Source organism: Lissotriton vulgaris, chromosome 8, assembly GCF_964263255.1.
Source record: "Lissotriton vulgaris chromosome 8, aLisVul1.2, whole genome shotgun sequence".
Classification (NCBI taxonomy): domain Eukaryota; kingdom Metazoa; phylum Chordata; class Amphibia; order Caudata; family Salamandridae; genus Lissotriton; species Lissotriton vulgaris.
The window spans coordinates 1,425,018,174-1,425,045,510 of record NC_141696.1 but is presented as its reverse complement, the minus strand read 5'-3'; the positions used below and the strand labels follow the sequence as shown (position 1 = coordinate 1,425,045,510).

General features: G+C 45.8%; 1 protein-coding gene across 1 annotated transcript in view; it reads right to left on the bottom strand.

Moving 5' to 3' along the window:
* Window positions 1-20,819, bottom strand: part of LOC147698861 (uncharacterized) — a 48,436-nt gene extending 27,617 nt beyond the window's left edge. Inside the window, exons 1-3 of the mRNA XM_086935466.1 lie at window positions 20,717-20,819; window positions 8,797-8,937; window positions 7,274-7,420 (exon numbers count right to left, since the gene is read on the bottom strand). Coding sequence (XP_086791592.1) covers window positions 7,274-7,420; window positions 8,797-8,937; window positions 20,717-20,798 — 370 coding nt within the window. The 5' untranslated portion in view covers window positions 20,799-20,819. The remainder of the gene's footprint in view (window positions 1-7,273; window positions 7,421-8,796; window positions 8,938-20,716) is intronic.
* Window positions 20,820-27,337: the final 6,518 nt, after the last annotated feature.

The window sequence follows — 27,337 nt, the reverse complement described above, 5'->3', positions numbered from 1 at the left end:
AAAGATTTTGCTTTGTAAGGAAATCTAAGGCTTGACCTCTGAAGACTGCACCAAGTGAAACTGCAGCCCTGTAGATTACCTTGCTGCAACAGACTAGAGTGGAACTCCCTGCAAGCTACAGGTTAACAGAGCTCACCTGGATAGCCCCACAAAGAATTCAAAGCCTGGAGTACCAGTGGATTTGTAAGGGTTTTGTTCAAGTGGATGGCAGAATTGAAATTTCACAATTTCAAGGACCCTCTTGGAGATTCCAGAACCTTGGATTGTGTGTTGAATACGTTGGGACCCGCAAGCAGAACTCCAGCAAGGTGTTCTAACTGGACCCTGCTTGCTGAAGAAGGCGGCCCACCACAGTGGTGAGAAAATTCTTCAGAACAATTTATAAAGGTGTGTCCCTGGCAGAGAAAAAGAAATGGCTGAAAGGGGCACTGTTGGTTTCTAAGCACTAGGAAGGGACTAATCTTTAAAGATTCATATCTCTGGTTCCCTTCAATGGATTTTTTTGTTTTGTGTCATTTAAAAGATAAAATATTACCTATTTTTATAAATTGGAGTGGGATTTTTTTTGTTGTATTGTGTCTTAATTATTTACTGAAATGGTGTTTTTAAATGCTTTACATACCTGTCTTTGAAGTTAAGCCTGTCTGCTCGCAGCCACTTTACCAAGGGTTGAGCATAGGAATAATTTTCTAAGACCTATGCTGGTTCCTATCATGCGTTAGTGGCCTTATTGCCAGTGGCAAACCTACATTTGCCCCTACCAATAACCCACTTTCCAACAAACGTTTCCTATACAGTGATTTACACACATATACATTATTGTCTCTGTTTAGTGTTTGTGATGTCAAGTGCTCTGACACCATACACTGGTATGAGTGGTGCTGTAAATCAAATTAAATGCATCTGAGAAAGATTAAGGTAAAGGAGACATGAGGGGAACTCTTAAAGCATGGTAGTGAGAAAGTCCGCGGCACAGGTGGTCATTGGGGGCAGCAACAAACATTGTTGCACGGGGAGCCACCAGCTCTAAGGTCGGCTCTGCCCTCGAAGCCAGTCCGCCTCACCCATTGGTACCGCCATTGGCCTTGTTTCGGCAGTAGTAGGTGCAAATCACCAGGGATTGGCAATGCAGGATTTGCACACACACCAAACTAAGTTTGCAAACTTCACAGTCTCGCTGCTTCATGCACAAGCACTTTTAACATGTGCTACCTCCTCTGTGGTCACTGGAATTATGCAGCATTGTTGACTAAATAATGCAGCCAAAAAAAAGGCTTCAGCATAATGCAATATTGTTATACTTTATTATTTTGACATTTTCACACGTTAAGTCTCTGTAAAGATTCTGCCTCATTAGTACCAGTGTAACACACAAATGCAGCAGTGAGATAGGGGATCAGTCAAACTTTGCAAAGGGCCGTCCACTTTGCAGCAACACGAGTCACGTTTTTTAGTAACTTTTTATCAGTTTGAGCTACAAAAGTGATTTGTTAAAACTATAAGATTATGCAGTGGATGATGTGTTATGAGGCAAATATGGCAGAGCCATAATTATATAGAACACATTCAGGGCCGGACTGGGAACCAGAACCGGCCCTGGCAAAGTGCTCGGCCGGCCCCCCTCCATCCTCTGGGAGGAGAGGGGAGGGGGGAGAGGTGCGACCGCGCTCTGTGACAGGGCCGGTTTTCGGCCGTTTTTGTTACAGGGCCGTTTTTGCAGCATAACGGCCCTGTAACAAAAACGGCCCCAGGGGCCCAAAACCGGCCCCCAACCATGCGGCCCACCGGGGAATTGCCCGGTGCCCTCAACGGCCAGTCCGGGCCTGAACACATTTGCAAACTAGAAAATTTCCCATTCATCTTTGAACTGCTCTTGTGGAAGAATCGAGGAGAAGTGCTAATGACAGAAACTGTATGGCTCGGAGACAAATGGCTTGTGATTCCACTTTTAAGCGTATTTGGGACATTGTCTGATTGAAAATATATCCCACTTTATTAATGTATTTAAATGCCAATAACTCATATTAAACCATTGGTTTGAATTAAATAACACAATAAGCTGTAACTGGCTAGTGAAAAGCCAAACAAATACTAACAATTGGGATGTTTTGCACATTATGGCCACACCTCTGACTGCGCCCACTGATCCAATCCTTGGGTTATCTCCGCCCTCAGAGTCTCCGTCCACAGTTCCCCTACCTTTTTTTCGCCACTTCGACCACTGATGTGGATCAATGCACCTTGCGAGATTCACTGACCCTCTTGCTGGTTAAACTTTCCAACTATCCTTTACTTGTGGGAGGGAACTTTCACTGTGCAGCAGACATATTTCTGGATAGATCATATCCCCTTCTGCCCAATGCCCTTAAGCACAAAACTGCCAAGGGTTTGAGCAGCTGGGTGCAACCCTGAGGCTTATGGAACACATATTGACTCCTATACCCAACGAAGTTGAAACTCATATTCAATGGGGATACACTCACTATATGGGCACTTAGATAAGGTTCTATGCATCGCACCCTTACAGAACAAGGTCATATCAGCGGAATACCTGACCAGAACCCAGTCTGTCCGCAACCCACTGTGGTAACATTTGCTTGGGACGGGACTAGACTATCAATCACAACATGGAAACTTAACACGTTGCTGTTGGAGGACTCACTTTTCCGCAATACGCCGGGAGACACTAGAGATCACTACTTTGAAGAGATTGAGGGAACTGCCTTCTCCCGACTGTTAGAATGGGACACCTCTAAAATGGTATTACTGAGCAATGCGTTGCAACGACAATGAGGTCCGAGAACAATTGCATGCAAACATCCAGTTACAAGAAGACCTCTTTCAGTGCCTGAAAATTGAGCGACTGAGGAATTATGATGATTGATCCTTCATCACCAGGACTCACACCGAGCATAATAAGTCCAGCCACTTATTAGCCTAGATCATTATCTCAGAAAAGAGGAGGTCCTAAATACTGAGCATTAGAATGGAACAGGAGGAAGTGGTTTACTCGCAAGGAGAGATTAATCAGGTGTTCTTAGAACACTATAAACAATTATAGGAACCGGGCAAAAAGTGTAGAGCACAGCTGCTCCACAATTACATCCTCCAGCCACAAATGGGACGCTTCTAAGTGCAGGAGGTAGAGTAATTGGGAGAAGCTAGCTACAAAAAGGAGTCAAGGAGGCGATTAAGGCAATGGCATTGGGAAAGGTACCAAGCGCAGATGGTCCCAATTGAATTCAATGCAACCTACTCAGATCCCTTGGTCCCCAGGCTCACAACAATATTTGATACGACTAGAGAGGCCATGGAAATCCCTGGCAGCATGCAAGAATCACCAATCCCAGCACTACCAAAACTGGGGTGTGACGCAGAGAGGTCTGAATTGTATTGACCCCTCTCTTTATTAAATGTAGAATACACGTGTTTTAGCTGGATGTTGGCAGATAGATTGCTACTCCATATCCAGGGTCTTGCCCAGCCAGACCATGCGCGGTTTATTCCCACAGGCAATACCTTTCAAAATACCCAGCGGCTTATACAGGTGATGGGCTACCCTGCATAGTTTTCTCCAACAGCTATGGCTCTGGACTTGACACTCAGAAAGGTTTTAACTCCCTATTCTGGAATTTTCTTTATGTAGCAATGACGGGAATGGGACTGGGAAGTAGATTCATTGACTGGACCTACTTTACACAAACCCAACAGCCCAAGTAAAGACTGGTGCAGTCATCTCAGAAAGTTATAGGGTGGTGGGCTAACCTAACAGAGGTGTCCGCTTTTCCCATGTTGCTTGTCTTGGCCCTGGAGCAACTTGTCAGAGTGATCTGCCAAGGAACACAATATCAAGGTCTCTGTATCAATAGGACGATGCTTTATTTCTCACTATATGCGGATGACATGTTACTCGGGGTACTATGGCAGATATCCATGGAGCCTTTGATGCATTGGTGCAATGTAGTGCACTATCACGCTTAAAAGTCAATTGGCAAAAATCCTGTGCATTGTTGTTGGTACCTGAGGAGGGGACTTTCCCTGCAGCAATGGAAGACAAGCTATGTTGGACACCCACCATGATCAAATATCTTGGGGTCTGCATATGTCACATGGTGGATCAACTTCTTGTAGGCAATCTACAGGTGGCAGTGGAAGCACTATGCCCAGCCATCAGGTTTTTGTTAACGCTCCCAATTTTGGTCATTGGAAGAATAGCCCTGACCAAGATGCTATTCTCACTAGTTTTCTATATTACTTTATGGCTCTACCTGTGCCGACCCCTAAGGCGGTGATCTGAGATATCGATGTTCTAGTATGGCAGTTAATATAGGGAAAAGAATAGCACTGGAGAAGCTATGGCTCCCAACGCAGGGGGGTCTAGCGTCCTTTACTTCGAACTGTATTACCTGGAGGTGTAGCTGCAGTGAGGAGTGCACTGGTGGGAGAATTGTTGAAATTGTTGAGGAGATAGACAGGGAGAAGCTCCTGACTGCCCCCCCCCCCCCTCCCAGATCACTTTCATGCACCGATTACTGGCCCCAAGGGCCCACCTCAAGAGCGGATGAAAGTTATCCTAACAGCATCTTTTAGATATGCCTGGCAACATGCACTGCAGCAATCAAAAACATGTGTTCCCTATGGGAAACCTAGTTTACATTGCGGTGTTTACACTGCAATACCTTTACAATATCTGGGTATTACAACGCAAGTCATTACAATGACTTGGGCTGGATGGCGCTCTAGTATGATTTACTATTCCAACACCTTCCCAACTGTACGTAGACTGAAGTTGGAATAGTAAATCATACTATTCCTAAATCCAGCGCCTCTAGCTCAAGTCGTTGTAACAACTTGCCTTGTAATGCTTGCGTTGTAAAGACATTGCGGTGGAAACACCGCGCTGTAACGTCATATATTTCCTGGCCTGCGCTTGATCTCACAAGGGTGGGTGATTTATATATAAACAACATGATAGCAGATTTTGACCAGCTGCAGAACTAATATGGGATTCCTGCACTGCACTTTCAATTTCATGGTATGCTGGTGGTAGGGATCCAGCAGTGGTGGTGCACAGTTTTGACTGAACCGAAGGTCAACCTGGGCATGCCGTGCATTTGTGAGATCTCCGGGTGGCACCATGCAACCTCACTGCTAACAGGCTTCTACCAGGTCAAGCAAAAACAGGTCTCCAGCCATTGCAGGACAAATGGGAGACAGACTTAGGACTTCCCAAAGGTGAAGCAGATTGGGCCAATGTGTGATTTAAAATCATTCAATTTTACTTTCTCCATAGCACGTACGTCACATCCAAAAAGGGTGAATCTAATATCATTACATGTGAATGAACGCTGCATTTCTCCATATGGTTTGTGAGTGCCCAATCCCCACTCCCTACTGGAACAAAGTGATGGGAGCGCTATTGATGGCCATAGAATGCCTGCGGCCTACATCACCTGAAACCTGCTTCCTGGGTTTGTTTCCTCATCCTAAAACAGGTGCAGTCACTAACAGGTGTGCCGATATGGCCTTAATCCTTGCTAAATGCCAGTTGATAATGGCCTGGAAGCCCCCAAAGGGCCCCAGGATTAGGATTTGGGTCTCATAACTCCAAAAGTGGGCTAGCTGTGAGAATGCAGCACTAATAAGTGATTGACTAGTAAGCTGGTCTGAATCATGGACACACGTACTGGATGATCTGCCAGAAATAGGGAAGGATGGACAGCTACTGAGGTGGGATGCAGAACAGTCGGATAACCCCTGAAACTCTTCCCCCACGCAATAATGCCTAGTTATAGCCTGCACCTCTCACGTTATAACACACCAAGCGAGGGGAAACTTAGCCCTAGAAAATTGAGCATGATCAAACATCTAACTCCTCACAAAATCTATAACTCTCACTGTGACTGTGGCTTTATCCCTTGTACCACCTTCACTCTCACAGGGCTGGTTTCATAGTTCAAAATGTTGTTATCCTGTTGTTAGTTTGATGCATGATAACTTGCTTTTTCATAGTTACCTCGACTACCTACAGCTCAGGTAAGGGGCTAAATGCAGTTGCAATTACAAACGGTATGAGAACCTAAAGTACTTCATTGAGCGTATAACTCAACCCTGGATGATGCGGTGACATGTAAAGCACCTACAATGATATTCAATGTATCTGTAATGCGAAAATCCAATAAAAGAAGTTTTGAGAGTGAAAAACATTAGGCAGGTGACCGGTCCACACTAGACTGAATTCTAGTTTCTACAATCTTTCCCAGACTCTCCCTAACTTCTTGCCAATTTTGCGTTATGAATTAATTCTGATTAGACTGTTTACTTACACTACCAGCCCAATTAAAATTGCAAGATCCACGTCTTGACTGCAAACCTAGGACATTTTACACAGAGATTTCGGCTGCTTAGAGACACCAACATCTCTGGGTGAAATTCAGCGGAAAAAGAGAAATTACTAGTGGAATCTGACCGGGAATTGGACCCAAAACTAAAAATTCTTTATATAATTTTTCACTTCTTATTCATTTCAAACATGCATTCAAAATCCCTTCACTATATTTCAGGGAAGACACTTGTCTTAGGGCCTCATTATGATTTTGGAAGTAAACCAGCAGTGCCGCCACCATGCCTTCCACTGGAGGAACGCCAAAGCTGTGGTGAGCCCGCCAGATTAAGATTTAAAATCTGATCTGGCAGGCTGTGTTGTGGCGGTCTGACGGTGCCAGTCTGTTAGGCTGATGTGGAGCCTAACAGGCAGACCGCTGCCATCAGAGCACCAACTGCGCATTCCTGAATGGGGTGGCATGCACCATGCTATGCATGCCACTCTGTGCAGGAAACGGGAGGCAATTCCAACGGGAGGCAATTCCAATGGGGGTACAGGACCAGACATGGCAAGGGGCCCTGTTTGGGCTCCCTTAGTTACCTCTCCACCACCCTTTTCATGTCAGGCTCATCGCCCTTAATAGGGCAATGAAGAAGCCACTCAGAATATGCTTGCGGTACCGCTGCGACACTGCCAAATTATATTCCTGTCTCCGACCGCTGCACGACCGCCGCAGGATCCTCGATCCCCGGTGGTTGCAGCGGTCCTGTGGCAGTCTGACCGCCACACTCTGAATACTGCAGGCGGCCCAGAGTGTGGTGGTGGTCGGGCGTCCTGTGGACCGCCATACTCATAAAAGGGCCCTTATTGCATTCGGTGCACATTCAGTGCCCTACTTTTGGAGTGCCAGCGCACACAGATATGATCTTCCATAGGTGTATATATTACCTGATTGCATGGTGGGCTGGAAGCACCAGATCACATCAGCAACACTGGAATCGAAGCAGCATCCGTTGACCCTGCAGTCCTGGGTGCTGATGCCTGGATAGCCGCAGTTTACTCTTGTGTGTGGATCCTGAGCCTGGCACTCAAATTCTGACAATAAAAAAAGTCATAGATTACATCACATTGCATCACGCACTTTCTTACTCCAATCTGATTTTATTTGTATGTTCAATGTATCAGTGTGTCATATCAATCTTAGAAACAAGAGTTTATCATTTAGACAGAATATAGATTGGGAGCAGCATAATATTATATCTTAAAATCTGAGGAATTTAATACATTTCAACCAATGTTTTCTTATGGAGTCTCGCCCATAATTAATGTGGTATATACATTGATTACATTTCATATCTATCTAATAAAGAGATGTGCAGAGGAGTATTCAAGATGAAGCCTGTAGTGCTCACACAACTGAAATCAGCACTTCTTGGGAAGGATAACTGCTCAAGAGCGGTGCACAACACTCTCACCTGACAATTCAGTGGCACCTGTGAGTAAATCAACGAGACAGCTACCGGAGGATCAAGGAGGCTCTAATCCCTATATCACTTGGCTTCTTGCTAGGGCATAGAGACAAAGTGTCTTTCTTTTATGAGGTTGATCATGGAGAGAGACGCATTTTGAGAGGATGTGACTATGTGTCAGTGCCTAGGCAAGGAGCCAAGTGCTGTCTTGTGAACCAGTAAGAAGGAATTAGGAGGGGAAAAGCATGGAACAATCCAAGTTCTTCCACTTCCAATCCCCACCACCTAGTTAATTTCCTCTTTTAGTGGAGTGGGGTGGATGGTGGAAAGGAAAGTCACTTCTTCTCCCCAAACTTCTCCTACATATCTCTCTCCCTTTCCTACCTCCAAAAAAAGGGATTGGGCTGGTGGGCATAGCTAAAGATAAGCAGGGGGGGGAAGATAGCAGCCCTTGACACCTCTCACAGTCCCATCTATTAATATGATCTTGCTCAGCCACCTGGGAGGTGACAAGGGAATGCCTGGGCGTCCTGCCGATACACTGCTGATGGCACCAGTGATATCACACACAATGTAATATTCCATAAGTGAGCACTGTGCTGCATCATTTGTGAGTTGGCCTGTGTGCAGAAATGATTGGGAACTGACAAACCTCATCCAACCACCCCAGCATCAAAAGAATGTTCTTCTCTTTGTGTGCACAAGAAATACAAACAATACTGCCCACCTGGCCTGGGGAGGCATACTTATATATAGAAGGACGTATTGTGGACATCTTTTCATTATATGAATGCATCACCAGGGAACCCGTAGGGTGTTTTTTGCACTTTATAAATGCCATATACAATACAATACAATACAATACAATACAATACAATACAATACCAGAGCAGCAGATATTTTGAAATGAAGGAATAAGTGACTTGGACACTCGCAGTTAACAAACTGTGGGTGCTGTAGTTGCATCAAAACAGGCCAGGACCACTGCGCATGACACCTTACCTTGGAGTTGGAGAGGGTTAAAGCACCAGATGCTGTCAGGATCACTGGAATCATAGCAGCAACCTTTGTTAATGCACTCCTCTGCGCTGATGCCTGAGTAGCCACAGTTGTCTCTTAATTTTGGTTCAATCCCACACCTATCTGTTGAAGACCAAGTAGATATTTTAATCAGTAAATGTAATTTTGTTAAATTCTTTCAGGTATTCGAAGTCTCACATGGACGTTCCCGTAATGCCAGAATGGCTGATGGCTTAAATTTTGGGTTGGCATTCCCCTGTATAGTGGTTCTCATTACTTATGTACTTCTACGACACAAAGGAAACGTACACTTTTGAATCATTTTCACTTTTGAATAAGTGTAGTAATGTTTGGCCATTCACAAAATGTGAGTGTTAATTTACTCCAAAAGAGAAATTTATACTCTGATTTTGTGAATACCTAAAAAATTGTAAACTTACTCAAAAGTGTATAGACACTGGTCCTTCAATTTCGTGGAGAGATGTAAGTTACTCTTTGGGAGCAAATTTACACTCAGATTTTGTGAATAGCCAAAAAGTAGTAAACTTATTAAAAAGTGTAATCTTTCTTAAAAGTGTAAATTACCATTGTGAATCGAGCTTGATGTGCCTGATTCACAAAGGTCTCTTACACTTGTGACTACTTTTTCACTTTTGTATAATTTTCCTGCAATTTATATTCACAAAATCCGACTTTAAGTTACAAAATATATAAACAGTAAGTCCAGCAGTACACATGGCCAACCACTGGTTTTACAACTTCACTTTAAAAATAATTGAGCTATCTACACCATATGATATATTGCTAAATTAAACTATATAAAATAATGAAGCATATAAATAAATATAAATTAATGTTACAAATATCTAGCAATAGTATAAATGTATTATTTGATCATAAAATAGTGTAATGTATTTTGAATTTTAAAAATAATGTAGCATATTAAAATAATTGCAATAATATAAAATAATTGTATACATCACTTTTAATCATTCTTAATGCACATTAAAAAAAAATCTTTAGGTAGGAATCCATTATTTTATTTAAACTTTAGAAACAATTTTAATGTCATTATATATGTTTACATTAATTCAAGTTTGGATTCAATAGGAATGTAATATTGCTGCCTCATTTTTTTTTTACTTTGCTCTACATGTGAAGTAGATATATAAAATGAATTTACATTAATATTTAAAATAACATTTTCATTATTTATTTTCTAGTTAAATAAAAACGTTTTTTATATACTTTACCATGCAAATATCTCCAACCTGACAGTGGATAGTTCATTTTGTAAAGCATAGGGGAAATGTTTTTAACTCGAAAATAAATATTAACAATATAATAATTTACATATTAATGTAAATGAAAGCCTTTCTGTTTGGGCCATGCAACCTAGGATGAACCAAGGAGGACCACGGGGACTGGAGTTGGAATAGTAAATTAAACTATTCACTATCCAGCACCCCTCAACACTATGCGTTGTAAAAGCATGCGATGTAAAAGCATGCGTTGTGATGTCATACATCCGCTATGCAGACGCCCACCATATACATTTAAAAGGGAAAAGAACCGTGCCAGCAAAGTAGTCCCTAGTGGGCGTGTCTGCATTGTGCTGTGGGCGTGTGCTGGGGGCGTGTGGTACGTTCTGCCCTTCATGCCATGTCTCATATTGTGTGCTAATCCCACCCTGCTTCCTTTAAATACCCCTGCACCTCATAATCATAACCCACCCTTACTCCTTGAAATACCCCAACACCCTTAAACACTAACCCATCTTAACCCAATAAATATACCCTGTACCTCTAAACCCAAACCTAGCCCTGAACCCTATAAATACCCCTGTACCTCAAAACCCAAACCAGCCCCTGAACCCTAAAAATACCCCTGTACCCCAAACCCCAAACCTAGCCCTGAACCCTAAAAATACCACTGTACCCCAAAACCCAAACTTACCCCTAAACCCTAAAATACCCTTGTACCCCAAAACCCAAACCTAGCCCTGAACCCTATAAATACCCCTGTACCTCAAAACCCAAACCAACCCCTGAACCCTAAAAATACCCCTGTACCCCAAACCCCAAACCTAGCCCTGAACCCTAAAAATACCACTGTACCCCAAAACCCAAACTTACCCCTAAACCCTAAAATACCCTTGTACCCCAAAACCCAAACCTAGCCCTGAACCCTTAAAATACCCCTGTACCCCTGAACCCAAACCTACCCCTGAACCCTAAAAATACCCCTGTACCCCAAAACCCAAACCTAGCCCTGAATACTAAAAATAACCCTGTACCCCAAACCTACCCCTGAACCCTAAAATACCCTTGTACCCCAAAACCCAAACCTAGCCCTGAACCCTTAAAATACCCCTGTACCCCTAAACCCAAACCTACCCCAAACCCTAAAAATACCCCTGTACCCCAAACCCAAACCTAGCCCTGAAACCTAAAAATAACCCTGTACCCCAAACCTACCCCTGAACCCTAAAATACCCCTGTACACCAAAACCCAAACTTAGCCCAGAACCCTTAAAATACCCCTGTTCCCAAGAACCCAAACCTACCCCTGAACCCTAAAAATACCCCTATACCCCAAAACCCTAACCTAGCCCTGAACCCTAAAAATACCCCTGTACCCCAAAACCCATACCTATCCGTAAACCTACCCCTGCACCCCATAACCCAAAACTATATCTGAACCCTTAAAATACCCAAACACCCCAAAACATATACCTCAGTACCCCAAAACATATACCCCTATACCCATACTTACCTTATCCAAACATTAAAAAAAACCATGATTTTACCATTCATGCATTTAAAACGAATTTCGTTGTAAATGTATGCGTGGTAAAAGCATATAAAATGTAATGCCATGCGTAATAATGGCATTGGGAGTCATGGTACTTTCGTAATGAAAGTATGCGGAGTGATGGTATGCGGAAAGAAAGTTGCGGAATAATGGGTGTTTACCCTCCCCTGGTAAGTACATTGGTGGCACGGCGGCCCACATCTCCAGCAACATACTAATATTTTTTCACCACCCATTTGAAAAATGCACAGGTCTCTCTCATTGATAGCCAGCACCGACATACACTTTTAGACACACCTCCCGCCACAAGTTCTAGAATTGCGAACTTTAGAGCTGGGGAGCTACTTTCGAATCTCGGCATCAGCTCAACATCCTGTGATTTCAGGCACATCACTTTATCTCCCCGTGCCTACCACAAATGAATGTATTCTTCTGTAATGTAAATTGTGCTCATGCCATGTTGTCGAGTTCGCGCTATATAATATTGCAAGGAAAAATAAAGTAGGGAAACTCGAGGTCACACACTACTGAACGCGCACTCTTAAGTGCATCAGCAGTGCACTGTGAATCGGAGCGTTTCACAGGCCTGTCACAGATAAGAAATGCTATCAAAACGAAATCCTACAAAACAATATACTACTGGCTGGCAGCAATTCATACCCGGAAAACGTCGGGACGGGCTGCTAGTTAATTTATAAAGTCTTAAGCAGCTTTTTCAGTAACAATTTCGTTCTATCAATGAGTCATTCTTGCTTGCAATTTGCCCCCATTATTTATGGAAAGCCACCACGTTCTCTTCCATTTACCCTTTTCACAGTTAAAATTGTCTCTTTTTTTAATCCGATTTTTATTCTATTTGAAACAATCAGCCAATGTACGTTCTGTATTGTAATGATGCATGAGCACATAAATGAATACATTATTTTAAAGATCTACAATGCCAAATTAATACAATCCCACTATTTATTACCAGTCTCTGCTTATAGATTTGATTGGTGTGTTCTAAGAAATGCAGCTCTGTACTAATATTTCCAAATATTGCATTTTTTCTGCATTTATTGTGGCTCTTCCGCACCTTTTGTGCTGCTCCTAACTTTCAACAACATGGCGTCATCCCCGGTTAACAAGAGAGCTATAGATTCCAACGCCCTCATCGTTTGTGAATGCCATGCCAGTCACAGAAATGTCCCCTGAGGAACTCCATGGATAGGCTTATTTTAGTTAAAGGTTGCTCCTTTTCCTACTGTCCTCTCTATTTATATGTTGCTTTACGGGGAGATATAGTTAATCAAGCAGGTACTACAGGGCACGTATTACTAACTATGAGTAGTTGCAAAGAAAGAGTAAGTTGAGTATGCTATAAGAGTGAGAACGTTTTCTCTCAAAAGAATTTCTAAGGTAGTCAAAGTATGAGCTACCGAAGAAAGGGGACACCCAAGAATGTTGCTTGGTTCCATGACATTGCCGTACCTAATATGTCTACTCTGTGATACTCTGCAGGATAGCATGGCATTCAGTATGACTCTGTGGCATCATGCTCCCTCAAAGGCACGTCTTCAGTTTCTTGAGATGCCTGAAAATCTCAACAATTTCCTGAATTCTGCTACTGCAAGAGACAGTGGATTTTGCTGGCTTCTGCCTGTTTAGGCCGCGCCTACCAGTCATAGTCATTAGTCTGGGTGCAAAAGACTTAGAATGAGCTGAACAGGGACTTACAGAGGTTTAAAGCCTGACCATTGATACCATTGGTTGGCTTTATTGTTACTCTCATTAGCTTGCTTTTACTCGTTGTATTTCCTTATTCCAGTTTGTTCATCTTATGTTTGTTCTTCCCATGGAGCCTAGCTTCCTTACTATCTCGCTGTGTGTCTTCTGTCTTTCAGCTGCCCAACCTCCTAGTTCTGTGTCTTTCTTTTGTACTACTTCCCCACTCTCAATGCTCTGTGTCCTTGCCCTTGTGTGCTTCTTCTCCCGCTCCCTGTTGCTGTCAATATGGTGTGCTTCTTGCTCTCTCCTATCCTTCACCCCACGTCACGCTCTTCTCTCTCTGCAATGTTTCTCTCTCCACGTGTGCTTCTCCCCCATTCAGTATTGCTTTCGTACAAAGTTGTATCCTCTGTTCAGGCACTCACTCCCCCCATTTGCTCCTTCATTCCCTCCCAACCTCTGGTTTTTTTTTTTTATCTGAGCTTTCCCATTAAAAAATGTTCCATTTTCTATGTTTGTTTTCCCCCACCCTTAGTGCCAATATCGGCAACACTCCCCATTCCTCACACAGCAATAATTTAGAGAAATAATCAGACAAGACTCATTCTTAGTGGAGAAAATTGCTGCAGGTTTATTTGCATAACAAATATTCCAACATGGTGGGTTATCTTACAGGCGATCCCAGGGCAGGCAGCCCCTCGCCGTCTGCCCACCTGATGAGCCAACATACACCGTGGCCAAAGCCAACTGGTGTTTGTTAGATTTGGGGGAGGGGATAGCCCCTCCCACATAGCCCCTCCCACCGGTGGACTGCCAGTCCAACCCTTACTCACGCCTCCCCAGCTAAGGGGGACGGAGCGTTACAGGCAACCCCCGGTTGCTCAGGTCCACAACTGCCCGTAGGACTAACGGGGTGCCGTCACTCCTCCAGGATCCAACGTGAGGACCTTCCTGGGGATATTTGGCTTTAGCACCCTTACAGTGCTCCTGCAGAGGGTACCCTCCTGTACCTTACAGCCTCTGGATCGCTCTGTAACTCCGCCACAGCACTGGGTGTGGCCACTGTCACCCCAGGGCCCCCCACCAAGGTAGGCATCTTTACCTACATCCTGCTGATTCCCAGGCCTCTCTTCTAGGTACAAGGTCCCCTGCTCACCCTGGACAGGTGAACCCCATCTTAATCAAAACACCCTGTGGACTTGGCATGCTAAAACCCATGCCCGATAAAGGTAAACACCCTTTGTTCAGTGAATTTACCCATGGAACTCTTAACTGTCCTGCGCAAGAATTCCTGGCCTCCCCTGACTGTGATCCTCGCCATACTAAACGGGGGTTATCCCTGAACTATATAAGTCAATGCCTCCCAATTAGCTGCTCATCTTACCCATGGAGGACTTTAATTCTTACAGCAGTGCCTTCCTACCCAGCGAAGTTAACTCATGCCTCCCCAGTGTATGTCCCACTGTTAAGAGGGCAGACACCCCCGGTCTGTGATGCCACTATCTTCAGCAATCTGTTCCAGGGCAATCATAGGCCCCCCCAACCGAATAACTCAGTGGTGGAACCGACCCATGCCCCTGTTTCCTGCATGCCGCCCATTGTGCCACCCTCCAGATGGACGAAAGGCCATACACCCCAACCTTTGATCCTGGCAAAATAAAGCAATTCTGGGTTGCTCACACTCTTTGTTGAGCCCTGCACCCTTTCTAAACAACTACTCTTTTGCACCCAATTTACCCTATAACACTGCACCCCATCAACTCAGGTGCCTCGGGGGTGCCTGTGGTATACTCAAAATCCACCTGGACACAATACCCATAACCTGTCTTCCGGCAACTTCCCAGGTGGCTACAGGCGGATGTACCTTTAAAACATCATGCAGGTGGAACAATTCCCATCGCCCTCTGCATGATGGGCTCAGCAGACAAGCCTGCCCGACCGCTGGGTTTGCTGCCCCTGCAGAAAAATGACTGCAAAAGCGCCTGTCAGGGCCTGCATTGCCTGACATAATTAATCATGCCTTCACTACTTGTTGCCTGCTTGCAACACATGCCTTACAACTGGGGTGTGTCTAAGCCCTTGTTTACCCATGAACCTGGTGACTCCCTAAATTCGGAGGTCCAAATTGATAACTGTGTACCGCACTAGCAGTAGAAATTTACCTGCTCCTTAAACTGACTACACGCTGAGTCCGATTAGCCGTTGCCATGGATGCGCCGAACCCTTCTTTCTCCTCCACCCTGGACTCACAGCTCACACATGTATGGAGTGACCACGCATGCTTGCCTATAGCTAACTTCAGAGCTCACACCGCTCCTGGCACTGTCCCCTTCCGCTCGTATATGCCAAAAGCACCCTATATACAGTTACCTGCCTTCCCTTGAGGAATGGAGATGCCAACTTTCTTAAGACATAGTACCCTTCAGTGCTTTAATACCTTGTTTTCTCCCAACTAAGGGACAGTGCAACCCTGTTAGCCATCAGCTACCTAAACCGGCCTATCTCAATGGCTATGGCAAGGAATGCTGTACACTAAAGCAACCTGTAACCTACCCCTTGGTCCAGCGAGCAACTGCCTTTTTGAGGTGGACCAGACCTTTGCACAACCCAATTTGAATGCTCAGCCCTGGTGCACACCAGTCTGGTGTCAACTCTGGTTTGAGGCAATGTTTGTATAGTCGCCACTATAGCAGTCACTGCCCCTATTGGTGGTCACTAACAGCCCCACAGGCTTACCTGTAGTCCTGACCCAGGTAAACCTACCTGCTGACCACTGGCCCTGGGTGTGTAAACCTGCAATAGCCCTAGTCCGCTTTGTTATCCCTGGACATGCTAGCCTTCCACTGCAAGTAACTTTATAACTAGAAAACGCACAGCCCAGCAGAAATCATGCATTAAATCCTCAGCTACACTTTTGAGGTATGTAAACCAGCCCCTGACTCTGCTTTTCCGTGCTCCAGGTGTAGCTGTGCCTGCACTGTCAAGGTTAGCCTAGGTGTATGTTCCCTTGAAGTCTAGTATGGGACCTGCTACATCCTTAAAGAAAGGCCTACTCTCTCGAAGAGCCATTGGCTCTCCATGTGTTTCATCCCTGTCCTTACCGCATTGTGAAGAAAGTTTGCCAACTCTTTCCCCGAGCACTATGACTGTGGGCTGTATCTTGTACCTGCCTGTTACCCTTGGTGTCACTGTACTTAACGTCTAGGTAGAGGCCTAGGCCACCTATCCCTAACCTGGCACGTGCCATATGGGAACACAACCCATATAGGGAGCAGGCTTAGGCAACTAGGGGTCACTGCTCCAGGTGCTGCTTCAATTAACTGAAGATTAAATAACAATATGTTTCACATAAGCATTCCTTATAAAAGCATCTGTAACTGGATGCAGGCTTTCTTCTCTGCCAGTGATAAGTTGATACATCCAATTGAAACAACCCATTAATATGCAAGATTTGCACAGCTGAACCGGAGCTGTAAATCCACTGAACCATGGCCTGCTAGTGCGGTGCCTGCGACTGTCGCAGGAGAGGTGCAGATATCCACACAACTTTCATTGGGCGCCTATGGCATCTGGCCTTGACCTGATCACCACCAGTCTGCGGGCCCTAGACATGTGTAATCTGCCCACCATGAACCAGGAATCCGATTATACCACTCTACAGTCTTGGTTGCTCTAACATTGTGTCTAAACATTCACCCTCTTCTTGTGAAGTTACTGAACACACTTTACGACTGCAGCCTGCTGCAGCATAAAGCTTGCAACATCCCAGAAGCCTGGCCAGAATCATAAAGTGAATCAGTATTGGTGAACAGTGAACATTGTGAACTCTAATCCCTTGAGGTACGTGGGGCAGTAGGCAAGTGAGTCGCGTCAATAACTTCTTACTGCTCTCAATTAAGCAACTTTAGATCTTTTAAAAACATCCCAATAAAGACCAGTCGCGTAGTACTACATGGCCCACCTGGAGATTGAACCAGCAACTTTGTTACGGCAACTTTGTTCTTCCCAGTGCCAAACTGTAACCGCTTGAGTTATTTGTACGTGAAACAAACAAATAACTCATTTCAAATGGACATCAGTATGTGATAACATGTAAACAAACATTATAACATTTAAAAGAGAGGTGGCAACCAGCCATGTGCGCCTCGTCGTTAATGTACATTTTGTGCAGCCATTTTATAATCCAAAATTACCAGCATAGTATATTTTGACTGCATTGTCAAGCTTCGGCTCATTGTCCTGTTCCACCAGAGGCACTGGATGTACCATTAGCCCTACCCAACTCCCCTGACCTCAGGCTCCCAAACCGGGAAGTCGGGGTGACACCCTTAGGGAGGGGAGCAGGGGACTTGTTCATGCCCCGCTCTCCCAGAACCGCCGCCCTTTGAATAGCCCGAACTAGGGGTTCATATAGACCCAGACCTAGACATTGGAGGGTTTGTAATAACTTAAATAAATAACCTAATTATATTACATAACCGCACCTGGGTGCGGACTCCAGGCTCACGTGTCAATACGCGAAGCGCTCTGCCCACTAAGCGCTGGCTAAGAGGGGGAGGGTTCCACTCTGTCCCAATGCCTCCTCATGTGCCGCACTGGTACCTCGGGACCAGCAACAAGCAGCAGCCAGCATGACTCAGGGACAAGGCAAGATAGCGAAGGGGGGGAGGACCCGGTCAGTCAACATTTGCACTGTATTACAAATTGTTTAAGACAGGACGAGACACTAGGTGGCTCTCAAAGTGCATATAACCATTTATTTATTTATTTTTTAATTTTTTATTTAATGCATTTTTATAAAGGGCGGACTTTACCCGAAGGTGTCAGAGCTGTGTACAATAGAACCAGTTACGTTACATGAGAGAACTGTTGCAGGAATGGAACAAACAACATTAGCATAAAGCATAAGCCCCTTAAGAGCAGAGCCCCAGGAGACACACAACCGGAGGCGACCTATGCTCCAAACATCAGCCGTGCCCGCCTCCCCCATGGGGGGGGTTGGGAGGGGTTGGCGGGAAGCCAATTCTCTCGGGCCACTGAAGCGTAACCGGGGTCTCCGAACTGCACCCCCGCCCCCGTCGCGGAACAGGTAAACCTGGGTTGGGCTCAGGTGCGGGAAACAGCAGGGCACCGACACACATGTGCAACTGTAACCCCGAGCACCCACCGGACCCCCGGAACTCTCACAGCCCTCATGGTTGCAGGGAGGAGCGTTCCTCCTGCACAGCCCCTCCCGCAACACCGACCAAACCAACTGCCAGGCCCAGCAGGAGTCCCGTGCCGGCTGGCTGCACAGCGGTACCAGAGGCGTGAGGAGCAGGGCGCGCCCGCTCGGTCCCAGGGCAGCTAACAGTCCCCTACCGAACACTCTGTCATCTCGCGGTTAGCAACATTTATACCCGCAATTCCCGTTATACCAAAACAGTCTGCGGGCCCCCAACCAACAGCTTAGTCTCCTGCCCCACAAGTAGGGAGAACAGGCGGCACTCTGGTGGCCGCAGCCACTGCCTTGAAATGGCCCAGGGAACCCAGGCAGCCCTGTTCTGCACTCACCGCCTACTGAATGCCCGCAATGTCGAGAACATGCTGAATCTTGACAGCATGTCCAGACCCACCCGTCGTAGATAAAAAACAGTGCGCGGAGGGGGGGGTTCAGTGGTGACAAAGAACATTGCATCAAGTGAGGCACTCGTGCCCTCAAACCCACCCAAAACAGAAGTTCTTGGCACCCCAGTTCTCACGTGCTTACACCCAGCCCTTTACTAACAGGCATAATAATGCACTGAGCAGCTACACCAGATACGCGCACTTCCAGCCCCCACCCTACGTCCTCAAGGTTTAAAGAACTTTCACCCTGGTTCCCGCAAGAAAGCCTTGACTCTGCCAGATCCTGGTAGACATGCGGAACCCAGGCAAATAACACTGCCCCTCAAATGGGGTGTGGGTGGCAGACGCGCCGCATGAATCACCGACGCCTCAGACACCACACACTCTGAGCAGGACAAAACGCATCGGCGAGACCGCAAGGACGACTAAGTCCCGAAAAGCCAGTTCACAAGTCAGTTGGCATCCAGTGTCATACATGGCAAGAGATCAACCTATAGCCTCCGCCCCAACACTAGGCATGTCCCTGTGATTATCGACGTGTAGGTGCGACCTGGGTGCAGACCGCACCAAAGCCCCCGCGCCGCTCCTGCACACGCACGAGTAGCTCTTACCAACAGATTATCCACCTTGGACTCCGGGACATGCGGCCTTTACTCTATAATGCCTCGACCAGTGAATTTCCCGTCCTGCACACTAATAAATGCAGCCCGCCCGCGATTCACCACAGCTTGCTCCTCGCCTAGAGCCTCCTCTGTCCACAGACGTGTCGGCGCGAGCGGCGCCATTCCTCACACCCTAGTCTGTGGCAGGCCTAGTCACCCCACATAGGGGGTCAGAGTGAACGGAGACATAAAGCCCAAGGACCAGCCCCTCCGACAACTAGTTGGGCCCCGGGATTTTCCAAGCCCCCTTCGAACCGGCAGTGACGTGGGCATGGGGGACCCTCGAGGGTCCCAAACACTGGGAGGCTGGCTCGTCGTGTGCCATCATGTGGCACTAAGGGGGGGCCGCCCTCTTAGAATTTATGGGACTGTGCCCATTTTTGCTTACTTGGCCAGCGCCTGATTTAAAGGCATGGGCAAAGCTGGCAATCGTTCAGGGCCCCTGCCCTCCAAGGGCTCCCTAAGAAGGTTAGCTCTCTCTCCATTAGAACTCTGTCTCTTCTATTTCTCTATGACAGCATCCCTCTCTCTTTCTTTCTTCCTTTACCTCTTACTCTGTGTCTCTACTCAGTCTCATCCTAGAGATTATTGGGGCGCTGGACAGGATAGATTACAAATATTATTGTTTGATTCTGTTTCTGAAATGTTAACATATATTCAGGATTATGTGGCCTCGTGTGGACTTAAAATAGTGGGAAATGAACAATGATTGTCAAAGTTGTTCAAAATATGTCTTGCCCAGTCACCCCAAATCTTTACCATAACACTGTAATCGAAAGTACGTTCTTTTTACATTTGCACTGAAATATCGTTTTGTTGTCCTATTTGCTTAATTATACCCATCACTTTATCAGCATATTGCAATTAGATTGACTCTGCCCTGTCAACGTCTTTAAACTAAGTATCATTGCGGATGTAAAAATTGTAGAAACACACCTTTTTTTATGCTCCTGAATTTTGCGTCTGCATTTGAAAATGGAAGCTTTCAATAATAGAACAAATAAAAGACATGGCTATTCTCATCTGCTGTAGTAAGATGGAATTTCCCCTTAAAGTTGGCTCATTTATTTACATTGAAAAACGAAGGTGTGCTGTAAAATGTAGAGACTTACAGAGATTTGGTTGGGCGCTTCCAGTTGCACGGGCTGCTCCTATGGCCAGGGCGAGAGCTGCTAAGAACACCTTGGCGGCCATTGTTGCTTTATCGGAGTCTGCGCACAGCAATGGATGCTAGGCTGAGTCCCGCCGCCATTTTATACTCTCAATCATGTTTGTGGTTCAATTAACCGAGATAACCTTTTTCGAGTAATGTGTGTGTTTTGAGTGACTGCCCTTTGATTATCAGTAGCGTACGCAGAAATAATTACGTGGCAACGAATCAATCCCCCGGGGTCACCTTTATCTGCCACGTGGTCAGTCAGCAGCAGCACTTGTTACCTTGGGCAGTTTCCAAAACGCTCAAAGCGGCAACATGCCACCGCTGCTGCCAAGTAATCAGTAATTAATGTTACTGTTTTACTGGAGTGGTTGCATACAATGTTAAAATAAAAGTGCTTAAAACTACAAGCAGAAAACATTTCCACAGAAAAAGACATGAAAACGGTCCCACAAAAACGGACAATGGACATCATACAAGATCTACTGAGCTCATTGGGTGTTTAAATATCGATAAATAGTCGAATAGTAACATCAAGACTGAACGGCCAATCAATATTGCGATTATTGGAATGTTATTTTATTTTGGCATTAGTCACTTACTGAGAATGTTGGATGGACAGCCCAGAGGGGCAATGCAGACATGCCAACCCCCCCCCCCCCGATTCAGACGTGAGACTACCGATTTCAAGGGTAGTCTCCCGCCTCCCGATTCCTACAAGCAAAAACCCGATTCCTCGTGAGTTTCAGCTGACAGGGCTTGGTATTGTGTAAAGTGCCAATTCTTCCAACAAAGAGCAGCGATGCAGGGGCTCTCGAAGGGGTGAAAAACCAACAAAGCGTCATTAACAAGGGAATCGTCTTTTAAAGACCTTCGCAGTACTGGGCTGGGGGGGGGGGGGGGGGGGGGGGGAGCTGTTTCAGCCCGGGCTGCCACTGGGGGGTGCATGCACTCTCAACAACCAGGCCAGTGCCCAAAACTTGCATCACCCTTTCTGCCTGCCATATGCTCCATGCTTCTGAAAGGTAAGAAAAAAAGGGGAATTTACGTTTTAAATGTCCGGTCATACAGCAGCACACTTCCAAAGCCCCTACATGCCGTTAACCCGATTCAAAGTCCCATTCTCCCGATTTTTTTTTTTAAATCTCCCACTTTGCTCTCCTGAAATGTTGGTAAGTATGGCAATGTAAGACTGATCTGACAGCACAAAATCACCCTTTCCAGCTTCTAGGGATATGGACTGCTCCATAGGTACGTCAGCGGAGAGCACTATTCATATGGTTCTTTTTAGGTTTAGCATTATTAATGTCACTTAGAAGTACAAAATCCCAAATGTTAAAGGGCAAATGGCGCTGCAAGCAGTGCTTAATATCTAAAATATTAAGTGCAGGTGCTCCAATTTTTTTTAGGAAACTACACCAACTCTCTCCCCCGGCTCTACCTACTACCTCCCATGACTGACCAAGTATTACACTTCCCCAACTAGACAAAACTAACAATGTCGAACAGCACAGTGACAGCCATCACTGACTCACTCTTTAAGAGCTGGCATTAGCACAGGTGGGGCCCAGTGAAACAGACTTTTTGGATGCACCCCTCCAACCTCCTTCTCCATGGATTCCCTTACTACTACTCTCCATTAGTGCCCCTTATCTCTCCATAGTTCAGTTCGTCTCTCACAAACATTTCATTTGTTTTATAGCGCTGCTCATACAAGTGCAGGGTACCAGAGCACTTTATACCACAGACTCAATGTACAGAGACAATGAATCATCCCAGGAAATGTAAAAAAACAAAAACAAAATGCGGATTAAAAGGTGTTGGATCACATCATCTGTAGCTAGGTAGGCATTATTTTTTAAGAGTGGCCTGGGTTTAAATGTACCACAGTAATTGGGATTGCCTTTACTAATAAGAATGCCTGTTTACCCAAACTAACTAATGACAGTTTTTATGCCACTGGGTGGAATAGGATTGTCATTTATTAATTATAAGCAACCAAAGGTTTTCTGTTACAAAGCAGTAACCCACTGAACTATCCACATAAAATACAGTTTTGTGACATGCAAAATACATTTTTTTTCCAGTAGGCATGTTATCCCTCTGTACTACTGATGAATTAAAACCTTTGCACTACACAAAACTCTAATCCTTCTCCAGCAGGAACATTAATCACCAGGTTATCTTTGACCTACCATTATCTTTGACCTACCAAGATGAGTCACTGACAGGGGTGGTTAAATATCTGCTGGCTTAGGGTGGTCCAGGTAGCTTTAGACTGTGGAGTCCCTCACTGCAGACAGATGCTCTGACTGCCTTGATGCTGTACTGGAGACAGGAGTCAGTTACTGGTCATAAAGTGCAGGCTGCAGCAGTGAAAGAGATGATGCTGGCTCTCTTCTTTGTAGATAGTACTGTACTACTTTGCATTTATATGCAGCTATAGAGATAAGTTGCTGTGAGAGGGCATGCCATGGCTCTCAACCCTTCTTCAGAGCCTTGACTCTATCTTTAGGCACTCAGCGCCAGCTCTAACCGTGACTGGCATAGCCGCCAGCAAACCTCCAAAAGCAGAAGGGCACTCAAGGCAGCACATGTGGAGAAGGTCATGGCGGTTCCATACTGTACGTCCTTGGGCTGCAGCAGCAACTCCTGGTGGCAAGAGCAAGACATTGTGCATCGTCCTTTGCCAGACACAACAGAGGCCTGAAGGCCTGGCAAACCATGATTTCCAGGGGTGCTTGCTGCAGCAGCAGACCAGAGAAGAGTGCATGCTTTGAGGTGGCAATGCCCATTCTAATAAAAATGAATCGCAAAAAGCACCACGTGTCCGGTCAGGGGCAGCAGCAGTTAAATAAATTGTGAATCAAGCTTGAGACTGCTGTCTGGACATTCAACACGAAAGTGCGCTCTGTTTGTAAAACATAAAAAGCAGCCCCAAATCCATGTGAGCTGGGCCCGGGCCGCGCAGATTCTATGGCAGGACCGGAGGCTTCTGATTTTGCTTTCTCATTTCTTTACTGCAAAACACAGCAGCCAATGAAAGTAAAACTACACATGTAAAAAACTACAATCTCCATGAGGCTGTGAACCACGCCTCCAATGTAACGTCCAATCAGTATCATGAACAAGCGTACAAAGTAGAGAGACACTAATCCTGCCTCCTCTTTCTTTGCTGCTCCGCAGCCCAGATAAGTGCCTCTCTACTTTGTCATGCTTTACTTGTGTGCTTAATGTTCATATCGAATAGTATTGATTCATATTATTATGGTAATTGCCATATTTGAACTTAAATTGTGTTGTATTGTTGAATTGAGCTGTTTTTATCCGGTTGTGTTGCGAGCGCTGCTCGCACCGAGTTATTTGTGTTTTAGATTGGAGCGTGGCTCCCCTGCCACGCTCCGTTTTCCTTCTTTTCAGGCCGTTAAGTTTAAGCGCGTGTTGCGCTTTAGGTCCCTCTCCCCCATGAAGCTGCCCGCAGTCGCGGCTGCATTTCAGCGCGTCCCGCGCTAGCGAGGGACTTGGCCCCCCCCTCTGGGAGCGCGACGTGCGCTGAGGCCTTCGCGGGCTCCCAGCGTGCGTCTCGGGAGCTCGCACGCATTTCTGCGCGCGTAGCCCCGATTACAGTGTCGCATTAGACGCTCTTCCCCCGGCTGAAGCGGGGATCACACGCAGTTGGCCAGGAGTCGGCGAGGCCGTTTTTCTTTCATCAAAAGGCAGTGTTTTTCCCCTATAATTGCCAACGAGGGCAGAATACATTAACCCTTACATTCCCTGAGTTCAGGGAGCTGCATAATTTTTGGGAAGCCTTTCCTAGTGCTTGGAAATGGCTCTATTACCTCCATTAGTCCTATAGTGGACTTTATGAACTGTGATAACCCCCTTCTAAGTATTTGGCTGACTCCTGCGCCTGGCATATTCTCCCAACCGACGCCTTTGCGGGCTGGACAATAGAGCTTCCCTCTGGGGATTTGAATGGAATAGTACTATTCCAGTGTGAAGATGGCAGAGTTGGACTTCTGCGGAGAGGAGGTAACTGCGTACACAGAACAGGGCCATGAGGAATACTATAATGACGCATTCATGGAGGACCTCATTGACAGAAAACTTGATGCTAAACTTGACAAGGCCCTTTCATCAGCCCTGCTTCCCCAAGCCAAATAATTTGAGTTGCTAGTCCCCGACAAGCCCAAGCCCCTTCCTAGCCCTAGCCAGGATAAGTCCCCCCCCCCTCCAAAGAAGGTTCCAGTGGACCCCTCCTGGCCTCATGTTCATTCCTACTCTAAATTGTGTAAATCTAAAGAGGCCTTCACAGACGCAGAACCCGACCCGTCCCGGTCCCAGTCCTCTCCCGTCATGATCGTAGATACCACGAGTGACATGGACACCGTTACTGATTCCTCACAGGCCTCCAAGCACCGTAAGCGCACCAAGAAGCGCAAACATTCCACTTCCCCGGTCACTCCTTCTCCCTTCTCCTTCGACCCCTCGGACATAGTCCACCCCAGATACTCCGATTGGGTTCCGTCCCCGGCTGTGGCAGAATACCTAGAATCTCATCTGCGCAAAGCCTTTGACAAGGATGTGAGGGCTCGCCTGAAATCAGAGTGTGCCCACCTTGCCCACAAAGTGGCCATGACCCCTGACATTAACACCTCCATGACAACCTTCCTGAAGAAATATAAGAAGGACCTGTCTTGACAGGTTTTTTGGCTCTATTTCGGAGTGATGAAGACTTTAAGCTTGCTCACACCTAGGGTCTGTATTCTTACCTTGTGTTGGCCCTTTTAAGCCCTTTCTTCCAGACCTAGAAGAGGATAGCTGCTTTATATGATGATAGATCCCTTATTCTTGACTCTAATCCATCTATTGCCTATTGGCTTTGACATAATTATGTGTCCTTTCATTATCCTGCCTATAGTAGAGAGTGGATCCTGTGGTCCGGACTTTATATTACACATTGGTATGGTTTGTGTAGGTACTCTGACAGAGCTAAGGGTTATTTCATCCTTCTCAGGCCTACAAGGCCCAGAACTAGAGAGACTCCATTTTGTTTTTTATCCCTGCAGAGCTGAGATGCTTGAAGGGGAAAGGTAATATTTTGGTTTTGAGCTGTTGTTCGCCCTAAGCGAACCGGAGAGAACTGGCCAGAGCTGAATCTAATCAAGAAGTGTCCCTGGGCTCAGGTCTCTAGACGAAACAAGCAGTTGATCACTGTGGGAGCGTCTGGAGCAAGGAGCCTGGTGCATGGACCTGGTGGGAGGAGGCTGATGGCTGGAACTTTTCATGAGGAAACAGCATTCCATAATAGTGAAGTGCAGAGGCGGAGTTAGTTGAGTTGAGTTGAGTTGGAGGAGCGGAAAGAGTTTGAGCTGAAAGCAGTTGAGTTGGATTGAAGCAGAGGAGAGGAGTGGAGTTGCAGAAGGAGTGGAGAATCAGAAAGAGTTTATGTTGAATTGGAGCAGAGGAGAGGAGTGGAGTTGCAGGAGGAGAAGAGACAGAAGATGCTTGGAACAGAGAGAAGACAGACAGGCAGTCAGTGAGCTGGAACTGAAGGAAGCAGTCAGAAGCAGTTACTTATCAGGAGGAGTTGTGAATAGCTGGAGTCTGAAGTAATGCCTTTTAGAAGAGACTGAAGTTATATCGTGGATTAATCTGTGGGAGCAGCTGGAGTGAATTGGACATTGGCATGGAGACAATCAGATAGAGTGAAGAAGCTAGTGGAACGAACGATTATCAGAGCGGCAGAAACCATTAGACTGAAGTTGGAAGGTGGAGAGAGTTTGTGGGGGAGAGGAGTCCAGTGCAAAGTGATCAGCGCAGATGTGTGTCCAAGAGTGCAGGAGAGAATCTAAGACAAGCTAAGGCACAGACGAGAGAGAAGCCCAGATGACAGCTAGAGCAAGACTTCATACTCCCTAGGTGATATTATTCCTTACTTTTCAAATATTAACCTTGTCCTTATATTATATGTCTAATCCTTTCCTTTCAGCGGTGTGTTAAAGTTCCTGTTAGTCAAAGAGACCCCGCAGATAACATTGTCCCTGTTATATGTCTAATCCCTTTTCTTTCAGCGGTGTGTTAAAGTTCCTCTTAGTTATAGAGACCCCGCAGATCTGTATATGAATCCTTTTCTATTGTTATTGTAATAAAGATACCCCAGTTCTTAGTGAACTAGTGTGCATGTGTTGTTCTTATGATAGAGAGCGTTCAAATCAGGTAATAACTCTTGCATACAGTGTGTGTCTATTGTTCTTAAAGCACAGGTAACCTTTCCTTCTAGTCAGGTGTTACAGCCAGAACAGATGCTGCCCCTGATCCGGTAAGTAGCCACTGAATAATTAGGGAGAGAGAGGAGCCCTTGAGCTAGGGAATTATTGACACTAACTGATTCGGCCATCCCATAATATTATTGTAGTAGCGAACCTTTAGTGAATAGTGAGAGAGACTTCCCAACATAGAGAGAGAGAGAGCTGAAGGTATTCATAGGAAAGTGATCGTCGTTGGTAAGCGGCGTTAAAGAGAGCATCAGGTGGAAGCCTGATGTGTAGGTCCGCCGGATTGTGAGTTAGAGAAC